The following is a 14,484-nucleotide window of genomic DNA, read 5'->3' as shown; positions in this document are numbered from 1 at the left end:
CTTCTAGGATTTGGGGTTCTGTCTCATTCTTCAAGTCTGGGAAGTTTTCTCGTATTATTTCATTGAATAGATTGCTCAATCCTTTGGTTTGAAACTCTGTCCCTTCCTGTATCCCAATGACTCTTAAATTTGGTCTCTTGATGTTATCCCATATTTCTTGGATGTTCTGCTCATGGTTTCTTAACAGTCTTGCTGAGCTGTCTATGTTCTTTTCAAGTTGAAATACTTTATCTTCATTGTCTGATGTTCTGTCTTCTAAGTGTTCTACTCTGCTGGTAGTATTCTCAATTGAGTTTTTAAGTTGGCTTATTGCTTCCTGCATTTCTAGGATTTCTGTTTGTTTGTTTTTTATAACCTCTATTTCCCTGTGTAGTTGATCTTTTGCTTCTTGGATTTGTTTATGTAATTCATTGTTGAAGTGATCTTTCATTGTCTGATTTTGCTGTCTGATGTCTTCCTTGAGACTCCAGATCATCTGAAGCATGTATATCCTGAATTCTTTATCTGACATTCCATCTGCTGCAGCTATTACCTCTTCTAATGTTGAGTTGACCTGCATTGCTTGTGGTCCTTTCTTTCCTTGTCTCTTCATACTGTTTGCGTTCCTTTCTACTTAGTGAAACTGTTGTGTTATTGAATTTTCGCCCTATATATTTATATTGGTCTTGTATAGTTGCAAAGTCTCCCTCGCAGGCGCGGGCGGCGGCTCTGTCCCTCTGCGGGCCGCTAGGCTTGTTCTGTGGGTGGTCAGAGTTTTGTCTACTTTGCAGGTGCAGGCAGCGGCACTGCCCCTCTGCAGGCCTCTGGGGCTGTACTGCCAGTGGGTCGCAGGTCCGCCTACCTTGCAGGTGCGGGGGGGGGGGCGGCTCTACCCTTCCTCAGGCCACTGGGCCTGTTCTGTCTCTCGGTTGCAGGTCTGGCCTGTTCTGATGGTGGTCACAGTTCCACCTACCTGGCAGGCGCGGGGGGTGGGGGGCGGCTCTGCCCCCCAGCAGGCCCCTGGGCCTGCTCTGTGCGTGGTCACAGTTCCCTCTACCTTGCCGGTGCAGGGGGAGGGGGCGGCTCTGCCTCTCAGCAGGTCGCTGCTCCTCTTCTGCAGGTGGGTCGCAGGCCCGCCTACCTTGCAGGAGTGATTGGAAGCTCTGTCCCACCGCGGGCCACTGGGCCTTTTCTGTCGGTGGTCACCTGGCAGGGGCGGGGGATGGGGGGTGGCTCTGCTCCTCAGCAGGCCGCTGGGCCTGCTCTGTGCGTGGTCACAGTTCCCTCTACTTTGCCGGCGCAGGGGGAGGGGGCGACTCTGCCTCTCAGCAGGTCGCTGCTCCTCCTCTGCTGGTGGGTCGCAGGCCCGCCTACCTTGCAGGAGTGATTGGAAGCTCTGTCCCGCCAAGGGCCACTGGGCCTTTTCTGTCCGTGGTCACAGTTCCCCTACCTGGCAGGCGCGGGGGGTGGGGGGCGGCTCTGCCCCTCAGCAGGCCGCTGGGCCTGCTCTGTGCGTGGTCACAGTTCCGTCTACTTTGCCGGCGCAGGGGGAGGGGGCGGCTCTGCCTCTCAGCAGGCCGCTGCTCCTCTTCTGCCGGTGGGTCGCAGGCCCGCCCACCTTGCAGGAGTGATTGGAAGCTCTGTCCCACCGCAGGCCACTGGGCCTTTTCTGTCGGTGGTCACCTGGCAGGGGCGGGGGGTGGGGGGTGGCTCTGCCCCTCAGCAGGCCGCTGGGCCTGCTCTGTGCGTGGTCACAGTTCCCTCTACCTTGCCGGTGCAGGGGGAGGGGGCGGCTCTGCCTCTCAGCAGGCCGCTGCTCCTCTTCTGCAGGTGGGTCGCAGGCCCGCCTACCTTGCAGGAGTGATTGGAAGCTCTGCCCCGCCGCGGGCCACTGGGCCTTTTCTGTCCGTGGTCACAGTTCCCCTACCTGGCAGGCGCGAGGGGTGGGGGGCGGCTCTGCCCCTCAGCAGGCCGCTGGGCCTGCTCTGTGCATGGTCACAGTTCCCTCTACCTTGCCGGCACAGGGGGAGGGGGCGGCTCTGCCTCTCAGCAGGTCGCTGCTCCTCCTCTGCTGGTGGGTCGCAGGTCCGCCTACCTTGCAGGAGTGATTGGAAGCTCTGTCCCGCCAAGGGCCGCTGGGCCTTTTCTGTCCGTGGTCACAGTTCCCCTACCTGGCAGGCGCGGGGGGTGGGGGGCGGCTCTGCCCCTCAGCAGGCCGCTGGGCCTGCTCTGTGCGTGGTCACAGTTCCCTCTACTTTGCCGGCGCCTATTTATTTATTTTAAATATTTATTTATTTAGTTAGTTATTGGCAGACACAACATCTTTGTTTGTATGTGGTGCTGAGGATCGAACCCGGGCCGCACGCATGACAGGCGAGCGCGCTACCACTTGAGCCACATCCCTAGCCCTTATTTATTTTTATATGGTGCTGAGGATTGAACCCAGAGCCTCACATGGGCTAGGCAAGCGCTCTACCTCAGAGCCACAACCCCAGCCTCCTTAGCTGATTTTTAATTCATTCAATTATCAATGACAATTTGCCTGGTGGAAACTTCTAAGCCAATCAATCAGTAAGTGTCCCTGAAAATTAGCCAAACAGGATTGGTCTCACTCAAATAAACACATGTGAATGTCAACTGATCAATAACAATCCCTTCTTAAGTAATTATACTTAGTGATGATGTCATCCCATGTTTAGACCTGAAAATCTGCCAATTCTTAAACTCTATATTTTCCCCCAAGGCCTATGTAAGATCATTGGTCTACTGTGCTGGGACTGTGCTGGGAGAGTCTCTACAAGAACAACATTATTCTTTCTTACTATGAACAACTAACAAAATCAGCTTTACATTCTTTGTTTTGGATAGTGAGGTAGTCCCTTCCCTTGACAGAAAATCTGAAAAATTTGGTTAAGAACTGGCATTTGATAACACTCAAGCATTATTACTAGATTTATTATGTAAGAAAACACGCATATTTTCTTTTTGAGTCTTTTACCAGAAGAAGAATTTTATTTTTATTATTTTTTTAGCTGTTGATGGACCTTTATTTTATTTATTTATGTGGTGCTGAGAATCGAACCCACTGTCTCACACACTCTAGGCAAGCACTCTACCACTTAGCTACAACCTCAGCCCAAGAGTTTTATTTTTTGAATATGTGCATAGTTTGCTATGGCAGGAGTTTTCAGATTGCAATGCTCTCCTATTCCCAAATAAATATCATTATTCTTGGGGAAAATAAAAAAAAATGCATATTTGAGCAAGGAAAACTGAATTAAGGTGAGAAATGACACATCTGGAGTGTTTAAAATATTTCAGTTAAGAAGAAAAGAAGAGGGCTGGGGTTGTGGTTCAGTGGTAGAGTGCCTGCCTAGCACATGTGAGGCACTGGGTACAATCCCCAGCACCACATTAAAAAAAAAATAAGCAAAATAAAGGTATTGTGTCCATCTACAATTAAAAATATTTAAAGAAGGAAAGAAGAGAAAAAGGAGTACATGAAGCAAATGTGACAAAGTTCTGATGATTGCTGAATCTGGGTGATGGGTATATGTGATACCTGTATATTCCATTTTTCAAAATTTATATTTGAAAATGTTTATAATTAAAGAAAAACAGAAACAGAAAGAATGGGCATGCAAAAGACAGCAAAGAGAAGAATGCTTAGAGAGGTAGAAGAAATAGATGAGGAAATAATAGGAAAAAAATGAGGATGAGGGAGGGGCCAACAGTGTCAAATATTCCTCAGAGCGGCCTTCCTTAAGTGTCTTATCTAAAATGGCTCCTGTCCCTGCCCCTTCCCTCACACACTAAGGGGTCACTGGCAGAGTAAATTACCCTGGCTTATTATATACCTACAGTTCCCATTACTATCTGAAAGTATTACATTTATTTACTTAAATATTAAATATTAATTCCTTATCTCCCCCACTAGAATGTAAGTTCTGTGAGACCATTGATGATTGTCTGTCTTGTTCATACTGCATTCCCAGTACTTGTATAAAGTACTCAATTACCTGTTGAATGAATTTTGTGAATGACTGGTAGACAGTCACCTTTGTGACAACCTTCCACAAGTTTTAGCAAACCAGAAGAATATTAATAACCATAGTGAGAGCAATTTCAGTAGAGTGGTAGAGACGAATGACAAACAGGCTGTGGAATAAAAGAAGCCAAAAAATAGTAACAGAAAGCATAGACTATTCTTTTAGAGGCTTTGTACTGAAAGGATGTAGGAAGATGGTATAATAACTTGAAAGGAAGGTCAGGTCAAAGAAAAGGCTTGGTTTTCATCAACACACAAGAAAGTGTCTGTCAGCTGAAAGGAGGGGGATCAGAGTAGATGGAGTGATGAAGGTTCAGTTCAGTGATGAAAGCCAAGTGAACATTCATTCATTTATGTAGTACATATTTTTACATTTTAAGAATAACATAAAATACAAAAAAATTCAAACAAACAAACAAAAAACCCTGCCCAAATCACATAGCTTAATGATTTACCAAAAAGTGAATAATTATCTGGCCAAGAAAGACAACATTACCAGAATCCTTCACTTTCCTTATTTTGCCTCTAGCTTGTACCATGTAATACAGACCCTAAAAATATGCTTTAATTTTGCCTGCTCTATAAACTGTATAAATAGAAACACATAGCATTTATCCTTTTGAGTTTGAAATTCCTTTGCTTAACGTTCTTGTGAGATTTATCCAAGTTGTTATATGTAACTGTGGTTTGTTCATTTTCTCTGCTTGTGGCACACCATGCTCATGGGCCAAAGATGTGGACCTGTTTTTGTATGGGTCCTAAGAATTGTTTTCTTCCTATAGAGTTGGACCAAAAAATACAAATAAAGAATAATATGTGACAGAGACTGTGTGTGGCCTATAAAACCTAAAATATTTACAGATAGTAAATACAATTCCTACTCTATTCAACTGTATAAATATACCAGGGTTTATTAATCCATTCTACTGCTAATGAAGTACCTTCTACTAGTTCAAACAATGGTGCTATGAACAGTTTTATATTGTTTTTTTAATGTGAGTTCCTTGATGCATATAAATTGAGTGCATGGCTAGGAGTGGGATAAATGCATGATGGTATACATATATTTGTCTTTAGAAGATAATGACAAAAACTGTTCTCCAAAATGGTTATGAGTATTTGTATTTATATTCCTTCCAGCTATGTATGAAAGTTGCCACTGCTCTACATCCCACCAACAATCTATATTTCCAGTCTCCCATTTTTTGACTGGAATTTAAATTATATTTAATGAAAACACTTTCTTGCCAATTTGAAATAAAAATGATTTTGTATATTTTAATCTAATGCTGCTGTGGCATCAAGGCATACTGCTTCCTGCTCTACAGGTTTTAGATACCATTGCAGTGCGAATTCTCTAGTGCTTTTTAAAATTTTTTTTTTAGTTGTTGATGGACTTTATTGTCTTTATTTTTATGTGGTGCTGAGAATCAAACCCAGTGAGTGCCTCATGCATGCCAGGCGAGCACACTACCACTGAGCCACAACCCCAGCCCCTCTCTAGTGCTTTTGAGGAATGTGTTAGACATGTTCTCCTTTGCTGGAAGTCCTTGTGGTAATTTAAGGCTACATTGTATCTTTCTCCTAACATGGATTTAAAAAAAAATTTTTTTTAGTTGTCAATGGACCTTTATTTTATTTATTGGTACGCAGTGCTGAGAATCAAACCCAGTGTCTCACACATGCTAGACAAGCACTCTGCCACGGAGACACAATCCCAGCCCTTTTGGTACTTTTTATTCTGGTAAAACTATGCAGTTTGGGGCCAGGGTTGTGGCTCAGTGGTAGAGCGCTTGCCTAGCCTGCGTGAGGCACTGGGTTTGATCCCTGGCACCACATAAAAATAAAAACAAATAAAATAAAGGTATTATGTTCATTTACAACTAAAAAATATTTTTAAAAATTATGCAGTTTGAAGGTTTTGGATATTTTTTATGATCTGCAGGTAAAGGCTGAAACACTTTATGTGGAATTCTTTGTGTGTATGTGTGTGTCTGTGTTACTGGGGACTGGACCCAGGGGCATTCTACCACTGAGCTATATATCTCAAGCCCTTTTTTTACTTTGAGACAGAGTCTCTCCTAAGTTCCCCAGGTTGTCCTTGAACTTGCAATATACCTGCCTCAGCCTCCTGAGTAGCTGGGATTATATGTGTATACCACCATACCTGACTGAAATTCTTGATTTGGTAAATTTGTGATGGAGCCAATCTGTACAAATCAGAGACTCCACACCTTTTGTCATAGTCTGTAGTTTGGATGGGAGTCTCTGACCTACTGAGCACAAAATCTCTGCCATAAGTATAGTGATTATTCTCTTTAGAAGCAATGCCGCCCTGAATGTTTAGCCTGCTAGTCTCTTTTAATTTTAGCCATTTAGGTGGATATGCAGTGGTACCTAATAGTAGTTTTAATCTTCATTTTCTTTTATTTTGTTTTTCAAGAGATAGGGTCTCCCTATGTTGCCCAGACTGGCCCAGGACTCCTGAGCTCAAGGGATCTTAACTGCCTTACCTTTCCAATTAGCTGAGACTACAGATATGTACCACCCCATAGGAAATTTTGCATTTTATTTTTATTTTTATTTATTTATTTATTTAAATATTTTTTTTTAATATTTATCTTTTAGTATTTGGCGGACACAACATCTTTGTTTGTATGTGGTGTTGAGGATCGAACCCGGGCCGCACGCATGCCAGGCGAGCGCGCTACCGCTTGAGCCACATCCCCAGCCCAAATTTTGCATTTTATGATTAATGAGTTTGAGCATCTTTTCATAAGTTTATAAACCATTGAATATCCTCTTTTATGTGGTCCCTATTTCTACCCACATTCTTATTGTTTCTTTTTCTTATTGATTGGAGTTTGATACATTCTGGGTACAAGTCTCTTTGCCGATTCTGTCAGAAACTTCTTTTTTAATATTTTTTTCAGTTGTAGATGGACACAATATCTTTATTTTATTTATTTATTTTTATGTGGTGCTGAGGGTCGAACCCAGTGCCTCACTAATCTAAGGTAAGTGCTCTACCACCAAGCTAAAACCCCAGCCCCTTTTACTCTCTCTTAATGGAATCTTTTGGTAGGAAGTATTTTCCCTCTACTGCTCTGCAATTCCCAATGGTTATAAATTAAGGGTATAAATATATGTAGGTCTGTTACTGTTATCTCTAATCATTGCAGAAGTCTACATAATTGTTTCAATGCTATATTGAGTTACTTATTATTATAATACTTGATACCTGGCAAAGGAAGTCTAAATATCTCAATCTTCTCAAAGAGTATTTTAGTGATTCTTGGTCCATTATCATATTAGAATCAGTATATCAAACCCTCCATATAAAATTGGATTAAATTTTTATTTTATTTGCATTGCAACTATAATTTTATTATCTAGTATGGTAGCTACTACCCATATATGGCCACTGGACACTTGAAATCTGGTCATCCAAAATCTAAGTGAAAAATACATGCTGAATTTCAAACAAATATGAAAAAACACTTTAAAATATGTCTTAATCATATTTTTTAACTAGAGATCGAACCTGGGGGCATTTAGCACTGAACCACATCCCCAGCCCTTTTTATTTATTTTGAGATGGGGGTCTCACTAAGTTGATTAGGGCCTTGCTTGGTTGCTAAGGCTGCCTTGAACTTGCTACCCTCTTGCCTCAGCCTCATGAGTCACCGGGATTACAGGTATGCATCACCACATCTGTTTCACTAATCATTTTTTATGTTGGTTACCTGTTGAAATGATAATATCTTGGAATATTGGGTTAAATAAAATATATTATAATTAATTTTGTTCCTTCTTACTTTTTTAATTGTAGCTTCTAGAAAACATAAAATTATGTATATGGCTTGCATTATATTTCCATTGAATAACATGATGTATAGAACCTACATCTTTATAACACTGGGTCTCTTATAATGTGAACATGGTTTATCCTTTCATGTTATTTTGGTTGTTTAAATTTCCTTTAAATAAAATTCTCTTGTTTTCTGCATAGAGTTCTTGTATAACTGTTGCTGGATTTAACCCTAGAAATTTGAAAATAATTTTTTTTTTTTTTGGTGGTACTGGGGATTGAACCCAGGGAGCAGTACCAGTGAACTATATCCCTATTCCTTTTTATTTTGAGACAAGGTCTTGCTAAATTACCAAGGCTGGCCTCAAACTTGTGGATCCTCTCCCCTTAACCTTCCAAATAGTGTGGATTATAGGTATGCACTGCCATGACTGTGGAATTCAAATATTTTATTATTGTAAACAGTATCTGCTTTAAAATTGTCATTTTCTGTTACTCACATACAGAATTTACTTTTTTGCCTGCTTTAACATACTGTCTAGTACCACTGGTACAATGCAGATGGAAGTGGAATAATGAACATATTTATCATATTCCAAATGTCAAAAGGTAAACTTTCAGTATTTCATTACTCACATGAAGATAATGAGTACTCTAAACCTATGTAGTTTGTTTATATTTAAACCAGGTAATAGTGATGAATTTACTAGCTATTTCTTTATTCCCCCCCCCCAGCTTTATTTATTTATTTATTTATTGTTTTTTGGCTATTTCTTATACTACATGTCCAACACTCTAAAATCTCATTTTTTTTTTAGTATGAAGCCTTTGTTTTAGAATATCAAAACGTCTTCATTAGGGAGTACTTACTTAAGGATCATTGTCATTGTTTCTTTTCGATCTTTTCCTTGGAAAGGTAGTGTGCCAGTGAGCATTTCAAACTACGGAAAGGTAAAATAATCAGAGGTATAAGTCAATAAATATAAAAATCTCAAGGCCAGAAGTACAGAAAGCATTATCTTAATTATAAGTCAAATGTTTAATACTTACACTATATTCATTACAGAAATTCCTGATAAGTCCTAAAAGATAATTGAGCTCTGTAGTTTTCTTGCATAAATTAATCATTTTATTTATTTTTAAATCACATTTCAAATGGCAATTTAAAAGTGTAGATATGTGAATAACCTGACAGATGTCAATTTCATATAAACTTTTTTTTTTTAACCAATACTGGGAATTGAACCCAAAGGCACTTTATCACTGAGCTTTTGCTACATGCCAAACCCTTCTATTTTTTAAGATAGTCTCTGTAAGCTTCTGAGGCTGGCCTTAAACTTGTGATTCTCTTTCCTCAGTCTTCTAAGTAGATGGGATTAAAGATGTGCACCCACTGGGCTTGGCAAAAACTAAGGAGTTTCATAGTCCTTCTACACTGCAGGCAATAATTTTTCTTATTTATTATATATACTATAAAATATAGAAAATAAAAATACCAATTTCTCTCTTATAGAATTCACTTTTGATTATCCTTTAATATACAAAGCAACAAATCCCAATTCTCCGAAAGGCCAAAAATCCAAACCTTACCATTAACACACCAAAAGACCACCAGTCGGCGCTTTGAGTATGACCTCTACGATTAACTACTTCTGGAGCCATATATTCCACAGTTCCACAAAAAGAATATGCCTTCTTTTCATGGTCAATAGACTCTTTACTTAGGCCAAAATCTGCCAAAATAAATACCACACAATAATTTTCACATATAAATTTTAAACTCTGAATTCCAAAATTTACATTATTAAAAATTCTAACTCAGGTTTTAAACATAATGTATTAGTCAATATTTGCACCATAAATAATCTTAGAAGAAATTATATAGAAGAGAGTATTTTAATAAAATGAAGGGTTTTTCTTTTTTACCTGTTAACTTGATGTGGCCTTCTTCATCAAGAAGTATACTGAAAGAAAACAAAGTCAGAAAATCTCTCAAATCACTGAATAGTGATGTACAGCAACTAAAATGAAATAACTTTCTTAAGCATCAGATCACATTTATTCTAAAATATTGCTTTAGACTGAGAATTACAAAGCAAAGGTAAAGGGTGAAAATATTTTTTTGGATACATATTTATAAAAGACCCAAAACAATGCCATAACTTAGATTAATGAACAATAGGCACTCAAAAACTATTAGGGGAAACCAAACCAAATAAGCTATATCCTTCTAAGCTGTTCTCCCCCCGCCCAGTTGGCCTGACTAAACATTCCAGTTTCATTTTCATGGTCATTTTTTAAAGTATCTAATTCAAGCATCCTTTCCAAGTTCTTTTTTCCTGACACAATCTACATAATCCTGTTCTCAACATACCATGTTCCCCACATTCCTCATTTTCACTGACCTATCCCTTCACTATAGACATTCCTCAGTGTTTTCTGGGGAATTACTAAAATCTTATAGTAACTTTTTCTTCTGTTTGAATATTTATTTCATCAGGAATAAATTTCATATCATGATAGAATTTGGGAAAATAACAAGAAAAACTCAGTAATTATTTGGAAAATAAAAAAAGAATCATATGGATGGGGATATAGCTTAGTGGTAGGGAGTTTAGGATATTAGCATTTATGAGGCTCAGGGTTCCAGTCCTAGTACCAACAAATAAACAAAACAAAAAACAATAAATAACATATGAAATGTATCCAAAAACAAAATAAATGACAAACACATGTAAAAGTATTACAATTTCTAAATAATCACTTAAAAGGGTTCCAAAGGAACATTTTCTCTACTGCCTGTCACAATGTGTAATTTAATTTCTGCACATAACATTTTAAAGTAATAATAAAAATAGCTGATAAAAATGATGGTTACACAACTCTGAATATACCAAAAACCAATTAATCAAACTTTTTTTGAGATGGGGTCTTGCTATGTTGCCCTTATTTACCTCAAATTCATGGGCTCAAGCAATCCTCCTGCCAAAGCCTCCAAAGTGTTGAATTTATAGGTACACACCACTGACTGAATTATATATTTTAAATGGATCAGTTATATACTATGAGAATTATACCTCAATAAAGCTATTCTTCAACCTCCTAAGTCACTGGGATTACAGGCATGCACCACCAATATCAGTTTTTTTTTTAAATTGGTGCATTATGATTATACATAACAGATTCATTGAATTAAAATAATTCAATCAATTTCATTTTCCAGTACCTACCCTGTCCCTCCCCCTGACCCTTTTCTTTACTTCACTGGTCTTCCTTTTATTTTCATGAGGTTCCTTTTTTCAGTGTTTGCTTCTCCATTACTGCTACTAAAAGAGTTGGAAATTTTGCTCAATTCAGACTTAAAAGTTGAAATTGTAAGAAGAAATTTCCAATAAATGGTATTTGGGGGAAAGTGTTATCTCTATAACATTCTTCATATCAAAGAATTTCTAGATGGAATTATAGTTAAAAAACACAAAATTAGAAGAAAAATATATGATCATGGGATTGGGAAAAGCATTTTGAATAATAAAAGTCATGAGAGAAAACACAAAAGAAAAAAATGGATTGATGTAAGAAAAAAGTGTGTAGATTAAAATAACAAATTTAAAGAATGGAAAGCTGGGCACAGTGGCACATGCCTGTACTCCCACCTACTTGGGAGGACGAGGCAAGAAGTCACTTGAGTTCACCAATTCAAGACCAGCCTGGGCAACACAGTGAGACCCCTGTCTCAAAAAAAAAAAAAAAAAAAAAAAAAAAAAAAAAGTAGAAAATGCAGATATAACGTGGGTCAAATGTCTAATTTTTTTTTTTTTTTTTTTGGCGACAGGCTGGCTCCAACAACTCTCTTGTCTCATCTCAATCTCCTGAGTAGTGGGGACTCTAGGTATATAGGTGCATGTGACAGCACTTAGCTAAACAGTTAACACTCTTATTTGTGAAATTCTTTTTTTTTCTTTTATAAATTAATGGGAAAAAACAACATTCTAAAAGAAATACAAGCAGCAAAGGTTATGAACAGAAAACTCACAAAAATACAAACTTCCAATAAAACATATTTCAACCTCATTAGAAAATCAAATAATGCAAATGAGAACAAGACAATATTTTTGTTTAACCAAGATTTTAAAAGTATAGAATATACAGTGCAACAGAGATGTTACACACAGGTACATTAATGTAATATTGTGGGAGTTATATGAAGTCACTTTATTTTTTATGACCTCCTAAACAATTATATTACATTATATTCAACTTAGTAGAATGATTCCTTACTTTTCTGGTTTTAGGTCTCTATAGATTATTCCCAGGCTATGTAGATGATCTAAAGCAAGTGCAAGTTCAGCCAAGTAGAATTTGACATCTTCTTCTGTGAACATCACCTAAAATAAAATAATTTTTCTATCTTTATTTTCTTTTAAGGTCTGTGAGTTTTATTTAAAGTTCCACTTTAGAGTTTAAATAATTAAAGAGTTTATAAGTATGCTAATTAGACATAGCCTTATCCACAATTTACTCATGAAAGAAATTTGCAAAATAATCTAATTGGTCAATAGCAATCACTTATTAAATGCTAACTATGCACTGTGGGGGAAATAGGTTTACATTTTATTTAAAAACTATATTTAGATTGTGCCACTGTTGTCTCGCCATAGTAAGAGCTTAGAAATGAAAAGTTAAAATGCATGCTGAATTGCTACTACTCATTTTACAGTGTATCTTGTGGATATATTTTCACTTCTGAAAAACTATGAAAGAAGCTGGGTTAATACAAGGACAGTTTGTCAATTTTAAGTCCTACTTTTAGGATAAATTCAAAAGATAGGAAAAAAAAACTCTTGTAGCTCAGTTTCTTCAATGTAAGAATCTTGTGCCAGTGGAGAAAATATAATATTGAAATATAACAAAGCTTTAATTGAAACAGGATGAGTATAAATAGATTTAAAACAGACATTAATCATATACCTCTTTGGATAAGCGTGTAAACAAATCTCCTCCCCTGAGAAAATCCAAAATAAGGTATAACTTCCCTTCAGTTTGAAAAGCTAAATAAAGAAAAGAAAATTCAACAATTGTAGTTCATTTTTTAGGTTTATATTAGGAAAAGTCATTCATAAACAAATATTACTTTTATCAAATTAATGACTGACATCAGAGACTTAAACTTACTTTCAACTTAGACAAAAACTACTCTTTCACTTGGTTTCTACATGGAAATGTTAAAATCAAGGTTTCTTATTGTGGAACTATTAGGTTTTCTACAGGAAAGAGTCTCTTAGGAACATGACAGGACTAAACATGTAATTAATAAGAAAAACCCACGACAGAAAAAGACTTACTTAACCATTAAATAAAATGCAAAAACCATGTCACTAACTACAAAAAAAAGTGGGTTGGTTAGATTTAATTACACATAATTTTTTATTTGTTCTTTTTAGTTATACATGACAGTAGATTATATTTTGACACACTTATACAAACATGAAGTATGTCTTATTGTTAATTAACACATAATAAGAATCACTATACCTTTACCCACTGAGAAGTACATGGCTTTGGAGAAAAGAAAGGCCACTGATACTAGGGTTCTTTCTTGCCTTCAGGTTGGGCTAACAGGTAGGGACTATAAAAAGCTGGTTGTTTATTATTATTATTATTATTATTAAAAAGCAGTAAATGCTATTAGCTAATCCTATGGCTAACACTTAGAAACTAATTTTTTTTATGTTATACTCCATGTTTGCATACGTTTATTTTATTTATTTATTTTTATGTGGTGCTAAGGATGGAACCCAGTGCCACACATGTGCTAGGTGAGCACTCTACCACTCAGCCACAACCTCAGCCCCAGAAACTAATTTTATTTTGTTTAAAAGAAACAACAGCCGGGTGGGCTGGTGCAGGCCTGTAATCCCAGAGGATCGGGAGGCTGAAACATGAGAATCACAAGTTCAAAGCCAGCAAAAGCAAGGTGCTAAGCAACTCAGTGAAAGCCTGTCTCTAAATAAAATACAAAACAGGGCTGGGGATGTGGCTCAGTGGTTGAGTGCCCCTGGGTTCAATATCTGGTTACCCCCACCCCAAAAATAAGTAAAATTAAAAAATAAAAGAAACAAAAATTTCTGAAGTTGGTCTAAGAAGTAGACCAACTTCTACTTGGGGATGCAGTTCAGTGGTAGAGCACTTGCCTGGGATGCGTGAGGCCCTTGGTTTGTTCCCTGGCACCATCAAAAAACAAAAAGTTTAATTTCTATAACTTTATTTTATTATATGTATCTGTAAAACACATACATACATACATACATATCTATATCTATATTGGAGTTTATCCAGGAAGTGGGCAAATTAGGTAAAGTGATGAAATGACAGTTCGTTCATAACTTACCATAATGCAACTTGACAATAAAAGGATGATTAACTTCTACCAAGATATCACGTTCCATTTTTGTCCGAACACGGTCTCGAACTAAAAAAAGATCACAAATATGCTGCTTTGCACTATCTTTCAAAGGTAATATTAAAGCCATATTCTTTGTATTGCCTATTTTAAGTAAAATTTTGCTTATGTGTATAGAAGTATGTAGTATTATTGCTCTCAAATTCATAAAATTAATACAAATATCGTTTACTACATTACATATCC

The 14,484-nt window shown here is 37.5% G+C and overlaps 1 protein-coding gene across 8 annotated transcripts in view; it reads right to left on the bottom strand.

Moving 5' to 3' along the window:
• Positions 1-14,484, bottom strand: part of Rps6ka3 (ribosomal protein S6 kinase A3) — a 122,359-nt gene that overhangs the window by 32,342 nt on the left and 75,533 nt on the right. For all 8 annotated transcript variants that reach the window (XM_046425828.2, XM_046425822.2, XM_046425821.2 and 5 more), the window contains 6 exons: positions 14,227-14,307; positions 12,807-12,886; positions 12,117-12,223; positions 9,765-9,802; positions 9,429-9,571; positions 8,709-8,779 (listed from right to left, as the gene is read on the bottom strand). In XM_046425828.2, coding sequence (XP_046281784.1) covers positions 8,709-8,779; positions 9,429-9,571; positions 9,765-9,802; positions 12,117-12,223; positions 12,807-12,886; positions 14,227-14,307 — 520 coding nt within the window. The remainder of the gene's footprint in view (positions 1-8,708; positions 8,780-9,428; positions 9,572-9,764; positions 9,803-12,116; positions 12,224-12,806; positions 12,887-14,226; positions 14,308-14,484) is intronic.

This window comes from Marmota monax, unplaced genomic scaffold (genome assembly GCF_021218885.2).
Source record: "Marmota monax isolate L192 unplaced genomic scaffold, Marmota_monax_Labrador192_F-V1.1 WCK01_AAM20220418_F8-fsc00203, whole genome shotgun sequence".
In the NCBI taxonomy this organism is placed as follows: domain Eukaryota; kingdom Metazoa; phylum Chordata; class Mammalia; order Rodentia; family Sciuridae; genus Marmota; species Marmota monax.
Note: the sequence above shows the minus strand (reverse complement) of the source record. Positions and strands in the feature narration are given on the sequence as shown.